The 27915-nt window shown below is 37.7% G+C and overlaps 4 protein-coding genes across 4 annotated transcripts in view; all 4 read left to right on the forward strand.

Annotated features, from left to right (window-relative positions):
• The window catches only part of LOC119785372 (hemicentin-1-like), a 43775-nt gene extending 42763 nt beyond the window's left edge, over nt 1-1012 (forward strand). The window contains exons 19-20 of the mRNA XM_038287999.1: nt 525-779; nt 868-1012. Of these exons, the coding sequence (XP_038143927.1) occupies nt 525-779; nt 868-875 (263 nt within the window). The 3' untranslated portion in view covers nt 876-1012. The remainder of the gene's footprint in view (nt 1-524; nt 780-867) is intronic.
• Nucleotides 1013-1745: 733 nt separating this feature from the next.
• cmc4 (C-x(9)-C motif containing 4 homolog (S. cerevisiae)) lies at nt 1746-4652 on the forward strand. The gene is made up of 4 exons (XM_038287833.1): nt 1746-1810; nt 1903-1962; nt 2034-2227; nt 2880-4652. Exons 2-3 carry the CDS (start codon nt 1905-1907, stop codon nt 2168-2170), a joined length of 195 nt encoding a protein of 64 aa, XP_038143761.1. The 5' UTR covers nt 1746-1810; nt 1903-1904; the 3' UTR covers nt 2171-2227; nt 2880-4652.
• Nucleotides 4653-5575: 923 nt separating this feature from the next.
• On the forward strand, nt 5576-12934 carry LOC119785283 (hsp90 co-chaperone Cdc37). The gene is made up of 8 exons (XM_038287832.1): nt 5576-5929; nt 6122-6403; nt 8755-8860; nt 8958-9073; nt 9277-9399; nt 11575-11757; nt 11852-11923; nt 12024-12934. The coding sequence occupies exons 1-8, from the start codon at nt 5822-5824 to the stop codon at nt 12159-12161; spliced, it is 1128 nt and encodes a 375-aa protein (XP_038143760.1). The 5' UTR covers nt 5576-5821; the 3' UTR covers nt 12162-12934.
• Nucleotides 12935-14984: 2050 nt separating this feature from the next.
• Nucleotides 14985-27907, forward strand: tyk2 (tyrosine kinase 2). Its single transcript, XM_038287831.1, has 24 exons — nt 14985-15152; nt 15530-15775; nt 15881-16004; nt 16087-16219; nt 16313-16467; nt 16550-16928; nt 17038-17208; nt 19827-19984; nt 20065-20182; nt 20278-20461; nt 20576-20694; nt 20789-20950; nt 21041-21128; nt 21341-21468; nt 21851-21986; nt 22364-22515; nt 22607-22757; nt 22847-22938; nt 23017-23206; nt 23472-23590; nt 25278-25450; nt 25532-25649; nt 25764-25874; nt 27373-27907. The coding sequence occupies exons 2-24, from the start codon at nt 15598-15600 to the stop codon at nt 27514-27516; spliced, it is 3483 nt and encodes a 1160-aa protein (XP_038143759.1). The 5' UTR covers nt 14985-15152; nt 15530-15597; the 3' UTR covers nt 27517-27907.
• Nucleotides 27908-27915: the final 8 nt, after the last annotated feature.

The raw sequence follows: 27915 nt of genomic DNA on the forward strand, positions 1-27915 counted from the left end.
AAGCTGCTTAAACCAGCAGGTCGTTGTCATTTTACCCCAGGCTATCCAACGACCAGTCTCCACCAACCATAGTGTTAGTCTGGAGGCTACAGGGGTCCTTAATGTCTTATGATCAAATATGCAAACAGGTTTTCTTATGGACATATTCTGACTACTTTTTAAAGCAAAACTCGGCTGAAGGCTGCCCTATGGACTTTCTTAGCTAAATGGTTGACTTCAGGTGGCTATATCCTGGATTAGATTGTATTAAAAGGTGTCAAAAATAAAGGGCAAGTGAATAGAAATAGATAACACACTTTTCTGTTTTTATTTTTTATTTTTGTAGAACTGCAACAAAACATGTATGATTTTCTTTCTGCATTACACATATTTTGTGTTGGTCCACCATATTATTCAAATGTAAATATTTCTTAACTGATATGTGATAAAATGTGAAAAAGTTCTAACATCTTGAATACTTTATTATGGTATTATATGTATGGATAAGTAATCACTGTTTTTTTTTTTTACATTTTACTTTTAAGTTCCACCAACACTTCTGAGCCCAGAAACAGAGGTTTTAGACTTTACAGCTGGAGAAGAAATCACCCTAAATTGCACAGCCACAGGAAACCCTGCGCCTGTATATAGCTGGCAATCATCCCATCCTATAGAGGAGAGATTGAAGGAGAACGCAGTTATCACTTCCACCTCTCTACTCCCAGGCACCTACACATGCACTGCCTCTAACACTCTGGAAAAGAAGAGCAAGCAGTTCATTATCAAAGAAAAGATCAAAGGTAGAGGGAAGACATATGTGTTGCTCTAGCTATTAAAATGCCCCAAACTCTGCATCCTAATCCTCAAATTTCCTTTTGCTTTACTCAGGTGTTTGAAGCTTGCTTATCTTGGGATGGATGAGTTGGCCTGCTGTCTGACTTAAGGGGAAAATTGCACCGCATTGCTTTTACTGTTGATGCTTTGAGAATGATGACAAATTGATGATTCAGTGGGTGTTGATGAGTATCATGTTACCATTAGATATCATAGAAGAAAAACTGCTATGTTTGGTAACTTGTCATTTAATATATATTTGTGTAGATTTAGGATAGATTTCATATTTTAGGATTCACATGTTATATTTGTTGTGTAATTTATATTTCGGATAGTCTTATTTACCTACTAATGTAATCAAGTCCTGTAACATTTCAAAAACACAGCTACTACTGGCACAGCAACAGATAGCAGCACGGAGATACTGTAAATATGAGTTGTTTCTTGATTGTATTATCTTTATCAAAAGATGTTCAATAAAAAGAAGGTTTTTACTGACTGTCTCGTTTTTTTTTTTTATCAATGATGACTTGGCTTTTGTTAGATTACTAATGTCAGTCGGGTTCTGTTAAAAAAAAACAAAAAAAAAAAAACAGAAGTTTAATAAAACGTAGTGCTTTCAAATACAATTCCATTGCCTTTCTGTTTCATTTATGTCAAAACTTAAGCTAAACAATCTATCCAGATGACTCATCAGTAAAGTCTCCAATTTCACACATTTGCTGAGTAAAAGTGAAACTTTAAAACAGAAATTCATATAGGGAGCTAATAATAAGTACTAATATAATTATTTTTTTAAGGTTTTGCCAAATTCTTTTCTTAAATTTGTTTTAAATTCATGAGCGACATTTTCTGTTCACGCTGTAATCCCGCCACCCACCACAAGATGTCGCTCTGTATCTGTTTTAGAACAGAGACTATTGGCTGTCGACGCGTCACGTGATCACAACAGGCGGAAGTACCATATTGCGGTTGACTTTACATGTTATTAAAACAGGTGGGAGTCACGTTGGGTCTATTTAAACACAATCTTGCTTAAATACAACAAAACAACATTTTCGAAAAAACGTATTTCCGTTTTATTTTCAGAAATGCCGCAGAAAGACCCTTGTCAAAAGCAAGCGTGCGCCATCCAGAAGTGTCTACAAGGTACTTCGGGTGTTACGCTGTTTTAGGTTCTTTTAGGAAGATATTTGTCTAACTCCATCCCCACCTTGCAGCTAATAAGTACCTGGAGAGTCTGTGCGAGGATATGATCCGAGACATGCGGAGGTGTTGTGAAGTTCATGCTGGAAACTCGGTCTGCTGCTCCGGTTTTAAGCAGCCCAAACCGGCGGACAACAAGAGCGAAACATGACTATGAGCCATTCTCCTTGATGTGGAGTTAGAAACCTGCACTCCATCAATCTATAGGGTCTGTGTTATTCTAAAGTATGCTGTGATTTAGCAGAAGAACTGCACATGGAGATTCTAAGTATAATAAATATTTGACTTCAAACAGGCCTATTAAGAAGCTGCAGAACCAGAAGGTTGAACTGGCCCTCTGCCATTTTGCTAACACCTTGTTTGTAACGTTTAGGAACAAGCTTGTGCATGTCAGGATTAAACAAGTGAGACAGTGTTAGAATATAAACAGTCCTTGACATCTCAGCTCGACAATCATAGCATTTTTATCTCATATGCATTTATTATTCCTTCATCAAAGTGATATAAATACAGGTGCATCTAAATTTACTAAAGAGCCAGCAGGTCACCATGAAGTCAGTATTCTACATGGCTCTGTGTGATGTAAGAAGTAAATGCCTTGTACTTTTATAAAGATTTACATTCACTCACACATTCACGTGCTGAATGTGGCATGCCACATTATACCCACAGCTACACTGGGGCAGATTGAACAAAGCCAGTCTGCTAAAAAGCCAAGGCCCTGCTAACATGTAACATGGTCAGAACATAGCATTTCTTTGTTTGAACTGTATTTGACCACTTATTACCAGTTTTGTTAAATGGAATTAATTTTAGATTTTCATTTAAATTAATTCAGGTATTTATATATTTTTTTACAGTTCTTGTTTTCAAGAGGTCAGGATCTCAAAACGATATTTGCCATCCTTTGTCCAGCCTAACCCTGGTACTATCACAGGGCATTTATAATATCCTTTATCATTATTGTGATACATTTTTAATTCTGATAAAATAATTTATTTTCTATCATTTTAATTTAAATGTTTATTTTTCTGGTGGAGTGTTTTTTTTTTTTTTTCCTGTGCTATTGCTGATTATTTTTCAATGATTGGTACAGTGTTAGTCTGGGTTAATTTTTAAAGAGATCCCTCTAGTAGGTGATTTAAATTAACACTGGCTCAATCAGTTCAGTTTATTTATATTGTGCCATTTCCCAACACATTTCATCTCAAAGCACTTTACAGAGAAACCTCAACCAGACGATACAGTCAGACTGATTCAAAGTTTTCTAAGGAAAACCAGCTGATTGCTTTGACTCAAACGTCATCCCTCATACCGTCAGCATCAGATGATCTGACGACCATGTTTTGCTTTTAGAGTTTCTCAAGTTATTGGAAGTCATATTTGTACTTGTTTTAAATATCCAAGCCAATCATCTCCAACATGCCACATAAATACTCCACAGCAGTTGTTTTTGAAAAAGATCTAAGTGAACATTGCATAGTTGGTGCAATTAGAGACAATAAAATCACTTGTTTAAACCCGTTGTTATCTGAAAAAGAACGATGAAGCACTCTAGTGAGCAGGCCGTCCATGACTCATTAAGGTATAACTGAATTCACAAATTTCTGTTTGATGACCTTAACCTTGCCTGGGTCACTCTTTTTCTTCTTTTTTTTCCTAAACAGTTATGATTTCATTGACAAATGTGCTTTATTTTCTGTGAGCTGAGAGTGAAGGGTTGGTCCTTGGTTCATAACTAAATTGGGTTTTGCAAAGTGGGGAATCAGCTTTGGGCAACTTCGAGGACATCTGTTTTTGAAGCTGATTGGCTGCATTTCCATCAGTTATGAAATAAATTTACTGTCATTAAAAAAGCAAACAGGATTATAATTTGGCTCAAACTCCAAAATGTTTAAATAACCCAAGGACATTTTGGCTAACTGTTACGACCCTCCCAGGCAACCATCATTAATCTAATTCTCCACATCCATTAGCTATGGACTGCACTGAGGTATCAGATAAATGTCTCTGGAGTCTTATTTGATGCCATGTCTGATAGTCAGCCTCTCACTTCTTCCACTAATTCCCAGCTAAACAGAAAAACATCTCGTTTTGAATATATCTGGTCAGGGAGGTTTCAAAGGAAGTGGAGGTTTTCAATCCTCATAACCTAAGAATGTGTTTTTAAAATGGTAGTTTTTTTGTTTTTGAAAGTGAGAAAACCTGCTGTAAGCTTTAATCGTAAATATAAAAAGGAATAATAACTATGTAAATTTAGAGTTCATAATTTTGAACCAAAATCAGTTGAATGTCTTATGTTTTAATGGCATAATTTATGGACATGTATATAAAAAATGTATATATGTAACAGGAAGAATCACAGTGAATGTAAAGAAAACAGTCTTTGAAAAAAGTCCTGTATGCAAGTTTTGGTTTACTTTTGCAACATGTATCACAGCTTTAACAAATATCAGTTCAACTTACATGATCCTCATCTCTTTTCAATGGAAATAATCATATAGAAAAAGATATAATCTGTCTAATGAAAATAATTGTGTATTTCTGTAATAATAATCGTTCAATCTACCTGTTTAGCTGCCAAATGCAATTTTTGATGTCATTGCAACTAAAGTTATTTATCTGTGAGTGTAGTATTTCTCAGTTTCTATATTAATTTCTTCCCTAAATTAACATATATATAGGGGTAACCGATTAATTCCCTGTTTTGTAAAATAGTTTTTTATAGATTAATCAGAGCTTTTTATTTTCTTAATTATGTAATGTACCTCAAACAGAAATTGTTAGCATTTTCTTCCCTCATTTTTGCATTGTGGAAAAAACATAAGATATTGTCTCTTCCATTTAATCTTGGATTATAATGAACAGGTAAATATAACCTTTATTTTTCCTATATTTAATATTTGAACTTTTGTTTTTTAAGAGAGAGATTCATGTAATGCATACGGTTTGAAGATCATCATGGACTAATTCCTCAGCACAAAAAAAAAAAAATTCAGCTAATTTATTAAAATTAGGTAATATCCATTTATCTATAGTTTTCCTCTTTTTAAGAAAAAATTTTGTCAAACTCAAAAGTGAATATTTAAACTGAATCTGTGACATAATTTGTTGAAAAAAGAGCCTTGGTAAAGCTTTTTGCCATTATGACTAAAATTGAAAGAAACTATAAAACATCAAATCTAATGAAAAGCATATATCGCTAGCCCAATAAAGGTGATCAACATATGTGTTAACGATAATGTTATTTTAATATACAATTGATTTGTAAACCACTTCTTCATGTTGTACTACTTACTATAACATACAATTTTCTGTTCTGTTATTCATAAATAGTAAATTTACCATATTCATAAATTAACAAAGAATTGTAAAAAAAAAAAGTTATTAAATATTTCCTTTTCCCTATAAGGCTTGTCTTTATGTTTCCTCACTGTTTTATTTTCTGTGCTAGATCATGTGAATTACCAAAAATCGATTTATTCCGACTGCAACCCTGCTTTACGGCGTCGTAATCGCTCCTTGAGTCCGACGTGATGACGTAGTACGGAAACTTGAAACGAATCTTTCTAGAATTCTGTAGCTGCATCTGGCTAGTAGTTGCTGTGGAGCTCCTCCCGTTTGTTCTGGGAAGAGAAAATCATTTATTTTCTAGATTACACACAGCCTCGTATTCCTAAGTAGTGCTGCGCGTTTGGGTGTTTTGCTGCCCATTGCATTTCCACGTTAGACTTGTTTAACGCTTCCTTTTATCCGACTTAAAGGAGGCTAACTTGGTTAGCTTCGAGTTGTTTCTGGCAGGATGTCCAGGATAGACTACAGCGTGTGGGACCACATTGAGGTCTCAGATGATGAAGATGATACCCACCCAAACATTGACACACCGAGCCTCTTCAGATGGAGACACGAGGTGCGATTTAAGACGATTTAAAGATTACAAAGGATAAATCTCTTTGATAAATGTCTTGATCAAAACATTGAATCAGTTTATGTATATCAACCAGGTGTTAAGACTCAGCTTATAAATGATTGTTTGCAAACCAGAAAACGGGGATCTATGCAGGATAAAGATCCATCAGATGTTAAAACTGCTTCTTTTCAGGCTCGTGTGAACAGGATGGAGGAGTTTCAGAAGAAAGGAGAAGATATCAACAAGAGTCTGAACGACTGTCGGCGCAGGCTGGCAGAGACACAGAAGAAACTCCAGCAGCTGAGCGTTGCCTCATCAGATGATGCCAAAGCAGAGCTGAGCAAAGTCCAGGCTGAGGAAAAGAAATTAAAGAAAGAGGAAAGAGACTGGTCGAAGAAGATGGAGGAGCATCGGAGGGAGGAGAAGAAGATGCCCTGGAACGTTGACACGCTCAGCAAAGAGGGTTTTAGCAAGGTGACCCCCATCACTCATGCTGTGGTTCCCACCAAACAGTCTAAACAATATGCCATTTCATTTGGTAGAGCAATCTTTAGTTTTAGTTGACAAGTTCTTTAAGTGTTTGCAGTTATTACTTTAACTTTATTGAAGTGGGAATGACATTCACTTATTTGTGCTTTATAATAACTGAAGGCTCTAATCATTGTGCCAGAGGTGGAGGTATTTCACATATCCTGGTCAAGCAAAGACTAAATAAGTTGGTGGAAAGCTGGGTTTGAAATAGTGAAAAGTTCAAAGCATTAAAGGAGCTTAATGACCTGTTCTGGAATAACAATTGTTCGCACCACCCCACTATTGTAATAAATAGAACAAAAAATACACCCTTCTTTCACTTGGCTTATAGGATCTACCTTTTTGCTTCTCCTGACTTATTCTGTAAAAATTCAAAAAATATCCACTGGACTTGGTTTTCAAGATTTGAAGACGTTTCGCCACCTCTCCAGGAAGCTTTCTCAATTCAAATGTCTGGATCCGCAGTGAGTTTGAGTCTTATATAGACAATGCCTTGTATCGCTTGGAAACATGCAATAGAAACCGATGAATGGGTCGTTAGTTCCATCGTTAGCCTGTAATATCTGAAACTGTCTATGATTCTAGGGGTCGGTCGTTAAAGGGGGGATTGTCATTAAGGGGGGGATTGTCTCCTGTAATAGCTGAAACCTGTCTATGATTGTTAAGGGTAGGTCGTTAAGGAGGTATTGTTCACCGGCTGGAGCGGGTAAGTCCCTCGTTCCTCTGTGATGGGGTGGGGGGTTTGGTGATATCTGGAAGGGATCATGTCTATGATTGAATTGTATGTTTTTGGAAGCTGGAATCTTAGTCCACCACCTCTGTTTAAAGTTGTTTTTTCTCTCTTAACATAGATGGCTTCCTTCACGCCCCTCTCAAACCACCTATTTTCTTTATCCAGAATATGGACATTCTGGTCCTCAAGAATGTCCTTTGTCCACAAGGTGTAGGTGTACTGCGGAGTCTTGTCCAGAGGTGGCCGCTCTTCTGTGTTGGGCCATGCGTCTGTGGAGAGGTTGTTTGGTTTCTCCAATATAAAGATCAGAGCATTCCTCACTGCACTGAGCAGCATATACCACTCCGCTCATATTTGGTCTGGGGGTTTTATCTTTCGGATGCACTAGCCTCTGTTTAAGGGTTTGGTTTGGCTTGAAATGTACTGGGATCTTGTGTTTGGAGAAAATCCTCTTGAGCTTTTCAGACACTCCAGCAACATAAGGGATTGTGATGTTTTTGCGTTTAATTTTCCCATCGCATCCCATTCTCCTGACTTAATTTTAAACCCGTCATTGCTGGAAACGAAACAGCTAACTCCAAGTCAACTTCCCTCAGTAGCAACTTTCACTCTGAACAGTGTTCTTAAGGCTTGAACACCAACTTTTTAATCTCTGATCCGATTTTAGCGTATAGAGAGGCTCCAACTATGCAGGGTATATATTTTTTTCACTTCTGTCTGTGCTACACACAAATTAAAATAACTTTCCACATTTGACTTGGACAAAATATAAAAATATATTGAACATAGAAAAACACTGCCGCAGCTATAAAGCAAAGTCTCACTCAATGCAAGCATCTTAAACTACATATAAAGAAAGAGAAATTGCAAAATTATTGGCTTTGGAACAGTTTATATGCTGGCTGAGGAAGTGAGAGGTGATTCTCAAACAGAAATAGAAGATTTGTTGAGGTTTTGTATTTTTTTTTTTTATTAATGGAGTGAGATACGCAGCACTTATCTGTGTCAGTGTCTGCTCCTCATTACTTTCATCTTAGTGTGTCTCAAAGAGGATCACTTTTCTTTTGCCATATCTGTTTTCTGTCCTCCTAAAGTTTTCTTTTTCTAGGGGAGAGATAATTGTATCTCTCTTCCTGTCAGGCCCACAAAATTCCTGCTGAATTGCTGCTTAGCCTGACTGAAATAGACCTGGGATCTAGCTCAGTCGGAGCTACGCAGAATCGCGTTGGGTGTGATCCTCCTTATCGATTTTCAATGAGCTAAACTCCGCAGCCTCGTCCAACACGATTTTCTGTCCGAATCAGACGCAGAATCAGATTTGGTGTGTTCACGCCTTTGGTGTGAACGTTGGTATGATGTGTTCACTGTTAACTTTTAGGCTATGTGTACAATCTTAAACCACTGACATATTTCAAGTTAAAAGGGTAATACTTTTGAGATTAAATATGTTGCATAAAAAGTACTCTAAATTTGCAATTGTGGATCAAATATCTTCCATAATGCACCTAGTGAGAGCTTCAACTTCTGAAATGGAACCAATGTATTGCTTTGTCCTTGACAGAGCATCGTCAATGTCAAACCTGAGGCAGGGGAAGAGACTGAAGAGGAGAAGGAGCAAAAACATAAAACCTTTGTGGAGAAGTACGAGAAGCAGATCAAACATTTCGGTAAAGCCCACCAACAAACAAACCTTAATGTGTGTGTTTATAATTAACTCTTTATTTAAAACTGGAGATATTTATTTCTGTACTGTTTTTACTTGAGGCATGTTGCGGCGCTGGGATGACAGCCAGAAATACCTCTCTGACAACCCGCATCTTGTATGTGAAGAAACTGCTAATTACCTTGTCATCATGTGCATTGACCTTGAAGTGGAAGAGGTAAACAGTTTATTTTTTGCCCCATCTGCATTGGTTTTACAGGATTGTGTTAAATTCTTTAGCTTGATTAAAATTTAAATTTTAAATGATGTAAGTTATTTGGAATGTTACTTTGATCTTCTTCCATTTTGCTTCCAGCTGTTCCCTTTGTCCTCTGATGAAAGCATCTGTAATATTCCAAATGTACTTTCTTTGTTTTGCAGAAACACGCATTGATGGAGCAAGTGGCTCATCAGACTATAGTGATGCAGTTCATACTTGAGTTGGCAAAAAGCCTGAAAGTGGACCCCCGTGGCTGCTTCCGCCAGTTCTTTGCTAAGATTAAGGTAGGAAGATGGATTGTTTAACCAAAACTACTACTTTAATTGATCGGTTAAAGCAGCACTTTCAATGCTAATCTTTATATATTTTTTTCTTTTTTACCCAAGAATTACAAACTTACACAACTTTGTCCCCGTATTAACATCTTTTAGGTTGTGTTTTTCATTAAAAGAGCCAGAGTGATTAGTCAGGTTCTAGAGTAGTCTTCAGGAATATTTCTTAACACTCTGTAAAGGTTTCAGTTTTGAAGTCGCTTAGCTGGACCCCAGCCCAACCGCCAGGGCCCCGCCATAAACAATCATTTGTTTTTTGCATGTATAAGGATTTCTACATAAATATAGTAACAAAGACACATAATTTACAACATATCATTATATCTTTAATCATGTAGAATTGTTACTTATTAAAGCATATATAAAAAAAAAAAAAAATCTTGGTCTTTGAGCTCGATTGACACACAGATGAGGAAAGACCAGATGAGACAAACTTATTTTTGCAAACAGACTTATATAATCTGTGCATGTAGCTCCCATATTCCTATTTATATTTATACACAACTTTTTACAGTCCCTAACTATTACTTTTTGCTTGTTCATACATCTGTAATAGTATGTATATTCTGTATAGCACTTCTGGATAGATGCAGACCACATGTCGTTGCTTTGTACTCGTGACAGTGCACAAAGACAAAATTGAATTCTATTCTATTCTATAGTGAAGAGGTTACTCTGGCTTCAGAGAAGGAAAACCTTCCAGACATTCTGAAGCACAGATTACATTATTTTCTCACTCAAAATCAGATTTTAGTTCTACCTAAATTGGTTGGTAACTCTGAAGCATAAGAAATTGGTTGTCAGGTAGGTTAATTGTGTTTGTTTTTAATTCTAGATGATTCAGTCTCATAATCCAAAGTTTTGTGTGCATGATGACGGACCATTTAAACCATAATCACTTGAAAAGTTCCCGCTGGCATCTCTGGAGGAATATTGATTTGTTTCTATGTTGGGATCCGGACAGTGGTTCTACTGCTTTTCTTTTTTGTTTTTGATTTGATTTCCTTTCCTTTAATTTAATATTTGCTCGTTAACAAATATAATGTTAAATGCAAATAAAAAAAAACTTAAAGTCTGCTCTATTAAAAGTTCTTTACGACTTAAAGTACAAATTATGGACAAATTTTACTTAAATGCAGCAATGCGAGAACATTGTACATCATTTGCGATCTAACGCTGCAGGTAACTACAATCGTTGATTAATCAAAGCGACTTTTTCTAAGTGTCTCTGCTCTGGGAAGAGATCTTTACTGGAGGGAGGAGGTGGGAACTGAGATATTCATAGGTGATGCTGATTGGCTGAGGAACTGCAGTGTTGGCGGGGGGTTCAGTGCTCCTTGAACAGAGAACGTCTGGTATTGCAAAGTATATTTTTAATCACATGTTTTAAAAGCATTATTTTTTCAGCCTCAACCTATTTTGTAGCCAGTGGTAGGCTGTCAACATGCAAAAATATTAAGTTCTAAAACATGCAATTAGCTTTTTTTCTTTAATCATAAACAAACATCTACATAATTATGTTGTGACTCACTTGTCCCATCACACACACCAAAATGGCACAGATTAGTACACATTTTTTCCAGATGTATTGTCCTTTTAAATATTTATGTTATTAACCATATTGAGCATCTAATATAATTGAATTTCCAGTTGTATTCAAAGTTCCATAAGGGGGAAAGTTATCCCAATACTTTAACATTTTAGAGTATATAAGGTAACTGTATAGTTACTTTGCCTAGTAACTAATTGTGGTGAATAGAGGTTGTTCTTTCTAGTCATTTATTAAAATGATTTGAAGAAGTGGGACTTTAAATAAATCCATAAGCTCCCAGGGAACCATCTATAGAAGCCTTCTCTTCTGGATTAGAGTGATGCTTCGATCTTAAGATGATTCCATTAATCTTGAAGTGGTCAGTTACCAGAAATATACAGTGGAAGACCGAAACAAGCGTACAAAACGTATGGCACTTTAGAAGCAAAATATGAGACAAGAATTAAAAATTCAGCTGTATCTCTAGTTTCTTCCACACCGTCAATGCTGTGCCTGAATGCCTCTGAACTCCCCTTAAAGGAATGTGCTGAAATCCCTTAAGGCTCATTGTCTTTGTCCTGTACGTTTTCAAACAGACAGCCGATCAGCAATACCAGGAGGCTTTCAACGCTGAGCTCGATGCGTTCAAGGAGCGAGTTAGAGGAAGGGCAAAGATCCGCATAGAGAAGGCCATGAAGGAACTGGAAGAGGAAGAACGACAGAAGCGTCTGGGTCCTGGTGGGCTTGATCCTGTAGAAGTCTATGAATCTCTACCACCTGTAAGTTCACCGTTTATGACCTTGTTAGCCTTTTCTGCCTCTTTAGTTTGGCTTAGATTCTTGGGGTTTATAAAACATAATTTTTTTAATGCAGGAAATGCAGAAATGCTTCGATGAAAAAGACATCCAAATGTTGCAGGATGTCATTACCAAAATGGACCCGACGGTAAGTTATTTTTACAATGGACATATTTTTAACTCCGTAGGAGCATTGTTTCCATTTTGACAAGTTTTGGATTGCAAGTAATTCTTCTACATAATCCTAGGAGGCAAAACTTCACATGAAGAGATGCATCGACTCCGGGCTGTGGGTCCCTAATGCCAAGGCAGAAGGAGAGGGTAAAGATGAGGAACCCACCTATGAAGAAGTGAAACAAGTGCAGGAAGAAACAAAGCAAGAGTGACAAGTCTAACCCAAATGATTCATTGCACCCACTGTATTGCAGCTCCATTGTGTGTACATTTAGGTTGCAAAATAAATAAATTAACTTCTCTTAATATGTTTTCCTGAGATCTTGGAGAGGAATGTTCAGTTCCAACACAATTTGGAGGCATCAGGAACCCTGCTTGGACATTAAAGCTGCTCAATGTGCTAAAAACTCATCACTGAAGCTGTTTATACACTTGGATTTGGTGTCTGCTTTCTTTGTGCTGGTGTTTCACACTTTTCAGGTTTATTTTTTTTAAATGCTAGTTTTCTACTAACTTCTTGAGCTTAAAGTTGTATTACGTCCACTCTGCTAAGACTGTCAGTCTATGCTTTCTAAGTTGATCGTAAATTTAAAAGGACAGAAGCCTTCTAATAGTGTAAGGGTAAAAGACTTTTCCTCAAGTTAGAATGACAGCCTGTGTTTTTGTAAACTTAAATTCCACATTTCCATATTCCTCTTACATATTGTAGCCAAAAACTTCATGTCTGCTTCTCAAGGTTTGTTCTTCACCAACCATATGTTGAAAGGCCTGAGTGAGTGTTCATTTAGTCCAAAGACCTATTAATGTGCTTAATCAAATCATGTGGCACTGTGAATGGATTCTCAACTTTAACTCATGCTTTTATTTTGACAACTGATCTTCCCTGACATTTGCATGTTGTACCCCATGTTTTGGAATACACTTATGTTTATGATGGCTTCATTTTACTCTGAAGTTCTTAATTAAAAGGAATCCCTGTTGAAAATGTTGGCTGTTTTCCTCCAGTAGTGCTAGTTTGGAAAGACCGGAAAAATAGACATGGCCCAAAAACATGGGCCTAGTTTTTCCAGTTAAATTATTATGAATGCTTTTTTTTCCTCCCACAACAACATACTGAATAGATGGATGACAGGTGGTGTAAGAAAGCCTGACCAAAATAGCTGGCAGATGTTTTCCCAAAGCTGGATATTTATCAGCTGCAATGATCAATTTAATTCAAGCATTTAAGGTACATTGACATGGGCTTTAAAAAAAAAACAGCAGCAGGACTCATAGGCTGTATGTTGTACTCTTAACATACCAAATACATTTTTTTTGTTACTACGCTTTCAATTTTAGGATGAATACTTTTAAACAGCTCCCCTTGCACTTCAAATTTGTAATTATAATTCTGCATAATTAGTTATTGTCCTTCCAGTCATTCAATGAGATCTAAATGGACCATTTGAACATACTACTATATTATAAATGGAGGCTTTTGTTTACCCTATGGTGTTTTCTTAGACACTTCTTGTATAGATTTTTATGCACATGCAGTTAAGTCTTAGACTTAAACAGATATATTTTGTCATTTTGTGAACATGAATATAAACAAAAAGAAATTTCATTAAGAACAGCTCTCCAGACCATTTCTTTTTTTAAAGTGCAGGCTTGAAAACAGTAAAAAAAAAAATACATAACAGTAATATAAACATATGACTATATTTACAGTTCTAACATTTCAGTTTTTTTTTTTTTAATAATAAAATTAAGTCAGTCAATAATTGCAACATGGTGATAGTATTTTGTAATTAGGTCCAATTAATAGAGTGCATTTCATTAGAATGTAAGTCTAGTCAATTTAGTGATAAACGTGTAGCTATTATATTATAAACAGTGAGTAGCATGGATAGGGATACTGGTTGTTATCAGGATTGGTTTCTTGTAATCAATGAACCAGTCCTGCACTGTGGACATAAGTTCAATGTCCAACCATTGACAGTTGTGTTGTTTTTCTGTAAAATTTCTCCTTATAGTCAGCAATAAGCAAAATTCAATTTTCTGTTTTTTCATGCAGCAAAAAAAGAGAAAAAGATTCAACTTTTGCCCACCTGAGTGCATGCTGGGGCTGGACCATAGGCGTCGGCAGACCCTTTTCACAGGGACGTGTGGCCCGGTGTGGATCTGCGATGCCTGGGGCACAGATTTTTTAATTCATTAATTTTCCGCTCTCACAGCTCTGCTCTCACAGCGGAGTTGAGAGAGGAGAACTCTCCAAAATAAGCCAGTCACTATTGATCGAGAGATTCACAAAAATGAAGCCGGCTTGGGACGCTCTCCCATCTTTCTGGCCATGACATACACACCTCATAGATCATCACCATCACACCATCTGAAAAAAAAAAAAGATAAATGCCTACATGTATGTATGTAGAGGTGTTCTTTTGTTTTTCCTTTTACAGCTGCACATCTCAAGTTTTCAGTTTTGAAGTTCATGTTATCAGATATTTAATGAAGATAAATTGTGCCTTCATTAGTAGTGGATTAGATATATATGATTAAGTTTGGTTCAGGTAGATATTTAATGATGCAGAAAATAATAATCTGATTGTACAATTTAATTATGACGCTTTATGATAATAAATAAGTGCTATAATATATTTGCTTGCGTGGTTGCATTAATTATCTGTGCCCATGCTTTTTTTTTAATAAATAATTGCCCCCAAAAATTTTTGCTCTCACACCTTGCGCACTCGCATTTTTTTTTTTTTTTTGGTGCCCTATTGTGCCCCGGTATTGTTTTGGGTCAGCTGACGCCCTTGGGCTCTTTCTTTTTTTTTTTTTTAAAGCAATCACTCCTATATTTTAAATAGTGCACAGTGAAAGTATTTTTTATTATTGTTTTTATTTCTTCTTTTAGCGTGTCTTGATTTGCCAAATGACCTAGACATGAAAGATTCATAGTTAAATATAATAAACTGAAACTAAACGGCCTGCTTCTGTGGGGTATTTCCTCGGCGCGTGCAGGGACCTGCCCACTGGAGGAGGGGTGACGTTGCTTTCGGGAAGCTGCGTCCTCGCGCACCTCGCTCTCAATTCGCAGGAAACAGACGAAGAAGTGGTTCAGGGGAAATACGCACCGAGAAATAATTAAGCTTACCCGACGCTTCTCTGCGCCGTGCCTCTTTTAAACTAACTTATTTTCATCCACCTCGACATAAATGGTAAGATTTCTATACGCATTTAAAGGGCGGTGTTTATAAACACGCAGCCTAATGTATTTCCTTATTATGACATGGCGTTTATTTTAATGGACACTCGCATTTTCTCCCTCAATGATAGAAACTTTGTGATCTTGATGCATTTTTTTTATTTAAATAACAATGCGGTGTATTTACCTTTAAGGGTTTATGTTGTGTGTAAACAGTTTGACAAGTTGTTAACCCGGAAGGCCTCAAACCAGCATAATTAGGTAGTCATTTTGTTAAACCAGTGTTTAAGCTTTGAGATTGAAAAAAAAAAAAAACAACAACGTGATAAGCAGATCGAAAGAGCTTATTTTAAGAGTTCCCATTTCCAGTTTCTGTTTTCTCTTCCCCAGTCTGTGAGAAAGCTGATGTCTACGTGACTGCAGAGTACTCTCTCTTTCTGCCAGTGATCTTTTCCAACATGCCCAAAAAGTCAGGCTGTTTGAAGTCAGGGAAGATCCCAGGCCCACATGACGCCCCTCAGTCTCGGGGGATCCACGTCTACCTGTTCTGGACTAAAGAAGGGGAAAGGTATTTGTCTCACACCAGTGGTGATGTCACAGCAGAGGACCTTTGCATCACAGCTGCTGAGGAAATAGGTAGGTGAAAGCATGAGTTGAAAAAACAACAACAACAACAAAAAAAAAAACATGGAGGATATTATACTTCTTGTTTGGGATGTAACCTAAACGTCTCATTGATAGGGATAACACCACTATGCCATGTCTTGTTTGCGTTGTACAACCCGCAAACAAAGTGCTGGTACAGTCCGAACCATGTTTTCAGTCCAGAGGAGAACTCCAGCGAAGTGGTTCATTACTGCATGAGGTCAGTCAGTTTTACATACAGCTGCAAATGCAATGCTGCTCTAACCGAATGAGTGACAGTGGCCTGTTATGCTTTTGTTTAGGTTCTACTTTCGGAATTGGCACGGACTCAATGAAAAGGAGCCAACTGTGTCCCGCTACACCCTCAAATCTGGGACCGATCAGACTGGTTCTCCTCTTCTGGATATCACATCCCTGGAGTATCTGTTTGCCCAGGTCTTTAGTGAAAATTTTTGGACTTCCTTTGGGGGAGAATTATTTCTTTTCTTATCAAGTAAAGTGATCTAAGTTCTTTTCTTTCTGGTGAAGGCTAAGCATGAATTTGTGAATAATGTGGAAGAGCCTCAGTCGGAAGAAGAACAGAATCGTTTCAAAAACGAGAGCTTGGGAATGGCTGTGCTCCACCTGTCACACCTCGCCATACAAAAAAACTGTTCCTTAAAGGAAGTTGCTGGAAAAATTGGGTAATCCCTGTAATTTAAATAAAAACAGTGATTTAAATGGTTATTGCTGTCTTTGTCCTTATCTGACTATGTCTACCTTCAGCTTCCAGAACTGCATTCCAAGAAATTTTGCGGAGAACATTTCCAGAGACAACTTCCTGACTAAAATCAGGATCCGGCGTGTGTTTTCCGAATTTGTGCAGAGCTTCCAGCAGCACACTGTGGGAAAGGGGCAGCTGGGTCCCCACGAGATCATGTATAAGTACATCTCCACCCTGGAAAACTTGGTTCCCAGTTTTGGAAGGGAGACTTTCTCTGTAACTCACCTGGAACTGAGGGAGGACGGGGAAGAAAGCAGCTCCTACTCCAATGTCAGCCAAAGCGCCGATGTGTCAAAGGATAGCTTCGAAGCTCCGCTTACGCATGAGTTAATGGTGTCCGGCATTAAGGGGATTCAGTGGAGGATTCTGAAAACTCAAAAGGTCTGTTATCACAACAGACAGTTTACCCTTTGTATTCTGTAACATCTCCTTTCTGCTGTGTGGATGCTTCATCCTCTTTAATCAAATTTCTCTTGCTTTCTTGATCCAGGCGGAGGATAACTCTTACCACAAGAGTGGCTATGCGAATATGAAAACACCAAAACAGACTCCATCAAATCCTCCTGATAAATGGACTTCCTTCTGTGATTTCCGAGAAATAACTCACATCGCCATTACTGAAGCTAATGTTTTCATTAGCACTCAGAACAATCATTGCATGGTGAGAGTACTTTTTATCTTTCCATACACGTGCCACTAATTTCATTGGTTAATGTGCATGTGATACATCACTTATGTTGATTTAGTTTGCATAATGCAAACAGCTGGGTAGATTATTCAGTTTTGCAAGAGTTGGAGCTCACTTTGTTGTACATGCATTATAATCCAATTGTAATACTAGAGACATCTAATAAAAATAAATGCATATGTTAATGGAGAAGCTTCAGGCTCACTGCAAATGCAAAAAAAGTCCAATCTTTGATTGGAATAGCTTTTAGTACAAGAAAAACAAATTTCTAAATGCATTTCTCACTTTAAATCGTGTGTACCTCAGCTGTTGATGACAGTAGTACTGCCGTACAACCCAAGAGAGGACTCTGTGTTCTCCTGTATTGTTTCACATGATTGTGGCCTAGAGAAGTGGAGTGGGGTGGGGGGGGGGGGGGGGGGGGGGGGGTCATAGAGATGACCTAGTTTTGGTTTTCTGGTCAAAAACCAACAGAAAACTATGGGTTGTTTATTTATTGTCCTTTAATATCAAAGATGTTAGAAAAAGAAGCCCGTGGCATAAATCTCCCTCACTTAACCTGACAACGGAGATTACGTGGCTGCTTATTTATCTTTTGTTTTATAACATCCCCATTTGGTTTGCTTGGTCCTAAAGAAATCTTAATCCTCTAAAGCCAAGTGTATCACATTTAATACATAAACAGAAAATGTGTAAAAGATTACATAGAAATGCTTAATGTATCAAAATTGATGCAAATCAATGCTCTAATTTAACTTATCAAAAAATATATATTTTTTTTAATTCATTTGACAGAAAGTTACTTGACAACTCTAATAAAAGAAATAGATTTTTTCTGTCAATTATTTCACAATCCAGGCTTTAAAGGGTTCATGTTAGTGATAAAAGTATGAGGGCTCAAATCAGATTAATTGTGATTGATCGATTATTGAAGTAGTTGTCAACTAATTTAAATAATTGTCAAATAATTTAGTAATCAATTAATCGTTACCGGAGTATAGAAACTTAAGAATATGCTTTTAACAATAAGAGCAACCCACGTAAAGCTCTATTTATATCAAAATACATGAACATTTAGCATTTAAGATAGAAAAATGTTTTTGCCTTTCAATATGCTCTATCCAGAACTCCTCACCTGGTTTATTTTAAAGTTAAAAACAACCCACTGGACTTTGTTTCCAAGTTTCAGGAAGTTTCTCTTCCCATCCAGGAAGCTTTTACAATTCAAAATGTGAGGAATAACGTTGAGTTTGATGTTTTATACAGTAGCTCAACAAAGCCTTGTTTTTGTTTTGAAAACATGCAAATTGGAACGGACGAAGGGGTCCACCACTTAGAAATTGGGGTTGTTTGGGTTCTTCTGTAAGGCTGCAATGCCGCATACCCGTCTAAGTGTCTAAAAGGGAGGTCATTAAAGGTGATTGTTGGCCTGGCTGAATAGGCGAGGTCCTCCACTCTCCTGTATGAGACTGAGGCTGTGATGATAGCGAGAAGGGATTAACTAAATTGATGCATTGTAGGTTTTTGAAGCTGAAATTTGAGTCCACCCCCTCTTTTTAAGGTTGGTTTTTCTTTTCTAACATAGATTGCTTCCTTCATGCTCCTCTTAAACCACCAATTTTCTTTGTCCAAACATTCTGGTCCTCAAAAGAATGTCCTTTGTCCATAAGGTCTAGATCACAGGTGTCAAAGTCGTTCCAGAAAGGGCCGTGTGGCTGCTGGTTTTCTTTCCACCCTAGCAGTAGCAGACCAGACTCCATTCATCTCATCAAGGTGAGTCTAGTCTTAACCTGATGACTTGATGGGATGAATGGAGTCTGGTGTGCTACTGCTTGGGTGGAAAGAAAACCAGCAGCCACACGGCCCTATCTGGAACGACTTTGACACCCCTGGTCTAGATGGACAGCAGAGACTTGTCTCGAGGAGACAAGACTCTGAAATGATGTGTCTTATTCTTGTCAAATATAGCATGATTAAAATTGGGTGCCTTTGCGATTTGAAAATAGCGCTTTGTTGAATTATGATCATAGTGCAAATGGAATCATTTTCCAGCCCTAATCTTCACTGGAAATAATATGGACACCTTGGAGTTGCTCAGAGTCTTGACTTAATTGTTGTAAATATAAAGGAAGGTAAAGATGAGGGTATGGACAAGGATTCCTTTCACAAATTTGGAGCTTATCCCAAAGGACATCTTTAAAATACCAGTTGATACATCAACGAAAAAATATCCTTGTTGATTAAAATGTACTTTAAATCTAGATTCTTCAGGGGTATTCATTTCTGGCTTAATTGTATGTATGTTAGTTGAACTACTTTCTTTACTTCAGTCTCCCTAATATTGATGATAAACAAATCACACTTATGTTTTATTTTTTTTTAAGTGCTTCAGCAACTTTGCTTTATAGAAATCTTTACCACAGGTGCTAAAGGTTTAGGGATGGTATAGGTCTACTTTATCTGTTATGTAACAGTGACTAAGTGCTCTGGGTTTGCTTTTGGCATTCTTTTTTTTATTATTTTTTTTAAACTTATGTCTCCAGGTGAAAGCTCAGTCTATGATCTAGTGGTGTTTCTGTATGTATATGTAGGAGGTACAGATGAACTCCAGCCAGGAGGCCCGCTCCTTCATCTCCCTATTAGATGGCTACTACCGGCTGACTGCAGACGCCCACCACTATCTCTGTCATGAAGTGGCTCCCCCAAGGGTGGTGTTGAGTGAAGCAAATCTGTTACATGGACCTATGCAGTGAGTTCTCAGTTCTGATCCTGGCATAGTCAGACACAAACTGCTTATAAAGACAGTTATATCATTTGGTTTGCTTGCAGGGATGACTTTGTGTTACACAAGCTGAAAAAGGAGGCTGGAGAGGAAGGAACTTTCCTCGTTCGCTGGAGTGCCCTCGACTATCACCGCATTATTCTTGCTGTGCTAAACAGAAGCGAGGTAAGGCAACACCCACACTCCTCTCTGGGAAATGTTGCAGTGCAGTGAGGCTCATCGTTTTCAGATTCTGTATTTACACCTCTCTTAATACACAGAATGGTTCCAAAACAAGCCACAAGCAGTTTCGCATCCAGCAGAAAAAGTCTGTGTTCTGCATGGAGGGCTGGGACAAAGAGTTCCCTACGGTCAAGGAGCTCACAGATAGCCTCAAAACCTATGTACTCAAGTCGGGGTCAGACAGCTTCACTGTCAGAAAATGCTGCTTACCAAGACAAGCAGGTTTGCACGTTCTGTGTCCAAAAATGTTGTACTGTAACATGCAATCAACGTCACAGAGAATTTAACTCGCCACGTGTTTTTTTTGTTTTTTTGTTTTTTGTTTCCCTCCTCCAGAGATCTCCAACCTATTGGTGAGAAGGCAAGGCATTGACCAACGTACCCAATCTGACTGCTTCCCCCTGAACGTGACGGAGCTTCGCTTTCACCAGATCAAAGACAAAGAGATAAAACAGGTGATCACATTTTCTCCACCTCCGTAATAAAGCAGACCGTGTGTTTCCAGCTCTGTAACTTATCAGGTATGCTGCCTCCTGTGCTCACATGCAGGAGCAACATTTGGGCCGAGGCACAAGAACTAACATTTACGCAGGATGTTTATTGTTGCGGGAAGGAGAAAACGACGAATTTAACAACAACAACCTGTCACAAAGCAAAGGGATCCCGGTGGTTCTCAAAATCCTAGACGAAAGCCATAAGGATATTGCTCTTGTAATTATTTTTTTAAATCTAAGCATCAGTTTAGAGTTTTTATTGTGTCTTTTTATTTTTATTCATGTCAATTTTTTTTCCCAATCTTAGGCATTTTTTGAAACGGCAAGCCTCATGAGCCAGGTATCCCATGCTAACCTGGTGTTTGTGCATGGCGTGTCTGTCAAAGGATCTGAAAGTAAGAGCAATAACCCTTCTGCCCACATGTGTTTAATTCCTATTTTAGTGACTTCCTCATTTTCTTCCCTTTAATAGTAAAGTGTTCAGTGTTTGTAGTCAAATCTTTGAAGCTAACACCATGGTGAATGCAAAACTGTGTTCTAGTTGTGTTTACATTTTTTGTTGCATTATAACAAGCTGCGCCTCTCTGACTTGTTCCTACCCGCACAGACATCATGGTGGAGGAATACTTGGAGTATGGCCCACTCGATGTTTTTCTCCGCAATGAAAAAGCATCCGTCACTGCTCAGTGGAAATTCATTGTTGCCCTACAGCTTGCGAGGGCTCTCAATTATCTGGTGAGTTTGAAACCTCTTTTTGTTTGTCTGATTGCTCGCACCCTTCAGTTACCATACATTTATTTACTGATTATCTTAAACTAACAAACTGATGCACGGAAAGAGACTTCTTCCTGAACTGATCTTTAGCAGCTGCCTTTGGAGGAAACATGTCTTTTATCTGGTGATATTTTAAGATAATTTATGTTTACTCCAGTCATAATGTTAAAGAACAGATTCATTTGATCAGATGCTGTTTAAAAAAATAAAATAAACGAATAAAATAGATCTATAGTGAACATTTAGCTGACAAAAAAGGGGCATAAGGAACAGGTGTTAAACCTTCATCTGCATCACAAAAAGCTCAAATTTTTAATTGGTGTTTTTTTTTTTTTTGCCTTAGGAGACAAAACGACTTGTTCATGGAAACGTTTGTGCCAAGAACGTTCTGGTTGCAAGGCCAGGTTTTGAACCTGGCTCTTGTCCCTTTGTCAAGCTGAGTGATCCTGGAATTGCACTGAATGTCCTCTCACGAGAAGGTCAGCCCCTGTAGCTTAAGAGGAATAATCTGATGAACAATTGTCCATAAGCAAGAGCAAATGTTTTTCTAACTGCGAAGCACTTTAGGCAGTTGAGTCAGATTAAGGAAACCGGAAGACCACTTCCTGTAGTCCTCTTCCTGTTATCTGTCTCTCATTACTCTAGTGGTTCAAGCTGTCTAAAAGAAAAAAATATGTCAACTCTGTTTTTGTGTTTTCAGCCACACTGTTGTATAAATGTTTTTGATCTAGAAATGGCAAAAAATAGATATTTTAGCAACTTTAAAAATTCACTGTTTGCTCCAGTATTAGACGGTAAATAATCCAAATCCCTTTTCATGTGCTGTTTTATCATAAATAAATGTAACGCACAACAGAACGGTTGGATCGGATACCCTGGATTGCTCCAGAGTGTGTCGACAGTGGCGCTCAAATTGGAAACGCTGCAGACCAGTGGAGTTTTGGTGTCACGCTGCTTGAAATCTGCAACAACGGCGATCTTCCTATGAGCGGCAGCACACTGTCTGAGGTGGGTGCATGCTGGATCCTTAAGCTTAACTTCTTGTCCACCATCCAACTGTTCAGCATTTTGTTCCTTTTATTTTTCCACCGTCCATCAGAAAGAGCGTTTTTATCAGCAAAGGGGTCGCCTGGCAGAACCATCCTCCCAGGAACTGGCCGAGTTTATCAGCATGTGTTTGACGTATGAGCCTGACGAGAGGCCGTCATTCCGAACTATCCTCAGAGAACTCACAACACTCTTAAAGAAAAGTAAGTCATCAACTGCACACCTTATTTCTGAAGTTTACTTTGAAATTTTTCTGCACAGTTGCCTAATAGGGGTGATTTTATCCACACAGATCCCGATATACCCACCATTTACACTCTCCCACCTACTGACCCCAGCGTGTTCCAAAAGCGCTACCTGAAAAAGATGAGAGACTTGGGGGAGGTGAGCTGCAGCACTGCCAGAAAACTTTTCCATCCCCATCCGTTCAGAAAGTGATCATTCTCACTCCTCTGTCTGCAGGGACACTTTGGAAAAGTCACTCTGTACAGGTACGACCCGTCCAACGACGGGACAGGAGAGTTTGTGGCAGTGAAAGCTTTGAAGCAAGAGGCTGGAAATGCAGCTCAAGGCTGGATGAAGGAGATTGAAATCCTGAAGTCTCTCTATCACTGTAACATAGTGAAGTACAAGGGCTTATGCCCTGATGCCGGTGAGCTCATAGCATCATCTGTTCACTTTAAATCTCTGTTAAAACTCTTGTTGATATTCAGTCTGCTCAAAGGTTTCCTGTTAACTGGTGTTTTGGGTCCGCATTCAGTAATTGAAAATCTATACTAAGCACACAACCGCTTTTGTTGAGTGGCGATTATATTTTAAGCTTTTGAGCTGTCTGCCTGCTGAGCATTTGTTCAGGTCATCTTTTTGAATGTAATAAAATGGAAAAATAACAACATTACTGCATTGTGCACTTACAGTAAGACAAGAGGTCCAGCTCATAATGGAATACCTTCCCCAGGGGAGTCTGCGGGAGTATCTTCCTAAACATAAAGTCAGTCTGGCCGATTGCCTCATGTTTGCTCAGCAGATCTGTCAGGTGAGTATCAGTGGTCGAATATTTAGTGCCTGAACTGTAAATTAGAGGGCTTTGGAAAAGTATTCATACCCTCTTGAGCTTTTCCATGTCTTTTCATAATGCATTTAACTGCAGTTTCATCCAATGGAGCAACACATAGTGTAAAATTGTACATGCATGTGTATTTGGCAACCTTTTTATGATGCCAGTGAATAAAAGTGTAATTAGAAAAGTTCACCTTTGTTGACTAAAATACCAATAGAAATGTAATGGTTCTGCGAAGTCCTCAGAGATTTGTTAAAAAAACATGAGAAAACAAGGAGCATAATGAAGACTAAGAAACCTACAAGATGGTTCAGGCTTAAAGCTGTGTAAGCTAAAGCTAATGTCAAATACAGAGAAATCTGTTCTTTTACTCTGCACGCAACAATAAACACCCACTTCTGACAAACATGGTTATGCATCATAGGCTTCTCTTCAGCAGAACCAAGTAAGCTATTTAAAGTTGATGAGAAGAGGTGAACCATGGAAGAAAAACTTTGCAAAAGACTCTGGTCTGGAACACATTTTGTCCTTTTAAGCAAACCTTAAAGGTAAAGTGGAGGATTTTCCAGAATTTTTGAAAAACTTAGCCTCAAAACTTAAAAAAAAAAAAAAAAAAAAAAAAAAAAAAGCACATGCACAACCCTGTCCCCGCTCCCAAGAGGGAATGCCTATTAAACGTGCGCAAGAGCATGCATGAGCTCATTTTTCCAGATGCACAGTCTGTTTAAAATAGAGATGTCCCGATCCAGGTTTTTGCACTTCCGATCCGATACCGATATTGTTTTTGGACTTCCGATCCGATACCAATACTGGCCGATACCAGCCTATCCGAGCATGTATTTAAGTTTAAGTTAAAGTATTTAGCCTTAGTTGTAAGACTCATGTTGAAAAGGGTTTTAGTACTCTTGATAACATCTAGCCAGCTGAATTAGGTGAGATTGAATAAAACACAATGATTGGTAACAACAAACTTACCTGTTTATTAAGAGATAAACACAAACTGGACAAAATTATGAATAGCAATCTGAAATTGCACAGTGAGCAGTAAAACCGTAAACAGTTAAAGGTGCTATATTACTGTAAGTTTTAATAAAAATGCAAAACGGGAACACTGGCGCAAAATAGTGGAATGGATCGTTTCAATCGGCGAAACTGGAAAATACGGACCAGATTTTTTTTTTTAAACTGGATCGGCAGTCTGGATCGGCATTTTACATGCTTTGCCGATACGCATTTTTTTGCCAATATCGGCGTCCCGATCCGATACGTGGATCGGATCGGGACAAGCCTAGTTTAAAAGTTGCTGTTTGCATCGCTCATACAAGCTTACGGTTTGCAATTTTTCCCCAAAATAAAAATCACCACCGGTAAGTGAAAATGGGAAACTAATGATCCATACGGAAAAAGATCATCCTCCATTATAACTTTAACATGCTGACAGAGCTAGAATAGATCAGAATGAAGTCTTAGATCCAAGCATATTGATGTACTTGAAGGTAGGAAAGTCCAGATTCAGAATCCAATTAGGAATTAGTGACTAAACTTAAAAATTGATCTTCACTGACAGCTATTTTCAAAACAAAATGATAATTTACTGATGTGCCAATTAGTCCAACTGTAATTGCAACAATATTCCTCAATATTGCGTTGCTCTCTTTTGAAGGGGATGGAGTACCTGCACTCACAGCGCTATGTGCATCGAGATCTTGCTGCTCGCAATGTTTTGGTGGAAAACCAAAGTTTGGTGAAGATTGGAGACTTTGGCCTGACAAAGTACATCCCGGAAGGAGAGATCTATTATCGGGTCCGTGAGGACGGAGACAGCCCTGTCTACTGGTCGGTATCCAAACAGTTTTAATGTGAAACATTTTCTATGTTTTTTCAAGCACTTACTTTTTCGTGTTTGAAACTTCTTAGGTATGCCATTGAGTGCTTAAAGGAGCTCAAATTCTCATTTGCATCTGACATTTGGTCATTTGGAGTTACTCTTTATGAGATCCTGACGCGTTGTGACCCCCGCCAGAGTCCTCCATCTGTATGTTATGACCCAGATACAAAAACTGTCGCAAAAATATTGGAACTTTGGTCTGAAAAACATGTTTATTTCCTGTGTGCATGTATTTTTTGATTGTTTTTTTTTTCTTTGTAGAAATTCATTGAAATGACTGGAGACAATGAAGAACAAATGACTGTGATGAAACTCATAAAGCTTTTGGAGGGAAATCAGAGGTTGCCTCGTCCTAAGGATTGCCCAGATGCGGTAATATTATGTCAATGTCAGATTTATTTAAACAGGTGTAAAACTGCACCAAAGTGCTGTACAAGAAAGACAATAACACAAGTTAACAAAAGCAGAGTATTGAAACACTGCTTCAAATAAATGCAAAGGTATAAGAATGAGTTTCAAGAAGCGATTTAAATTGATCCAGGCTGTAGGCAGATTTAATTAGGAAAGGTAAATTGTTCCATAGAATAGGAGTAACAACAGCAAAGGCCTGATCTCATTTTCTTTTAAGTCGAATCCGAGGAACTGTCAATGGTATCTGGTTATTTGTTCGTAGGGTTCTGGACACAGACTTTAAAAGGTCCTGAAGATAAGGGGAAGCTAGCCCATGTAAAACTTTATAAGTTAATAAAAGAATCCTAAAATCTATTTGATAAAGGAGAGGGAGCCAGTGTAAAGAAGCCAGTATAGGCCTTATATGGTCATGCTTCCTGGTTCCTTTAAGAAGCCATGCTGCTGCGTTCTGGATCATTTGTAGGTGCATCTATGGTTTATCCATGCTTCTTTATAATTATTGCAATAATACAAACGAGACATAATGAAGGCATGGATAAGTCCTTCAAAGTCCTTAAAACTAAAATTAGATTTAACTTTTGCTAAAATCCGGGCTATAGAACCAAGAATCACATTAAATTACACTAACATTAATTAGCCCCTAATAAAGATCATATTACAAAGGTGCAACAATATTAGAATTACGTATCGTGTAAAATATACACAATTCTACATTGTTATGAATATTAGTACATTTTTGTCCCAAATCATCATAGAAGTTGGCATAAATGAAACTGCAGCATGTTAAGTTTCTGTCCAGTACAATGCATTGTCCACCCATTATTAAAGTTGTTATAAGGGTTTCTGCGAGTGTCCTTTGATAAAATGAATAAATTTGACAACTGAGAATTATTAAATGAGGTCAAGCACAAAGCTTAGCCTGCAGCTCAGCGTTCATTGTGTTTCTATGAACAGCCTAATCGGCTTTGAGACGTTATTGGAACATCAGAGTAGTTTATGTTTAAGTCTTGTTTTATTGTGTTAGTTTGCACAGACCCTTGGTTACAATTCAGGTTATCCAAGAAAATCAATGAACCATATTTTATTTAGGATTCGATACTAGGAAGCTGAAGATATGATTTAAAAGAAAAAAAACTTCCTTGCAAAGTTATAAAAAAATTTTTTAAATTAAAGAAGTTTGCTTTTTGACAGTTAAAATAGCTCTTATATTTCACAGCTTAACGCTTGTGTCTGCTGTTAAGCAACCAAGGTAAAAGATGATGGAGTACTAAAAAAATATCAAAATGTAGAATCTAGACTTTTTTCTCTCTCTTATTCTTAAATGAATTAGCCTCTCTAAACTAAATGTATTATATTGAGAAAAACCTCCATATAGATCATTATATGGTATTTCTTTTAAAAATGCAATGTTTTTTTAAGGATGGCTCAGAATTTTCACATTTTCTTTGCCCTTTTACAGATAAAGTTGCTGATGGATCAGTGTTGGCATGCCAATCCTGATAGTCGGCCTTCGTTCACCGAACTCATTGAAAAGTTTGAGTCCGCACGATCAATGTTTGACTGGAACTTCAGCCCTAACTTCTCCATGTCTCAGATATGCTGATTAGTATCAGCGAAGATCAATTGCAATAGATGGTGTTGCAAGTTGTGTCACTTCAAGTGTATAGTTTTTGCTGTATCTATGTATAATTTTGCTTTCCAAGACGTTTAAAGCTGTAAAGCACAGTCATATGATGTGATGTTGGTAATACAATTAAAAACTCAGACATTTGTTCTCTAAGTAATTAAAGATCATGTTTAAAGTTAGGCTTTTAGTGGTACTGAAATAGGCATCATTTGTCGGCTCTATAAAGACTTTCAATTGTCAGGAGGGTTTCTGTTTTGGCTGGCATTTCTGCTCTTTATTTTTATTTTCTGTAAATTTTACATGTATGTAATCTTGCATTGCATTTTATAAATATAACTCGAAATCAAATAAACCCTTTTCCACCTTTGCTTTTGG

This window comes from Cyprinodon tularosa, unplaced genomic scaffold, assembly GCF_016077235.1.
Source record: "Cyprinodon tularosa strain WSP-4 unplaced genomic scaffold, ASM1607723v1 ctg246, whole genome shotgun sequence".
NCBI classification, from domain to species: Eukaryota; Metazoa; Chordata; class Actinopteri; order Cyprinodontiformes; family Cyprinodontidae; genus Cyprinodon; species Cyprinodon tularosa.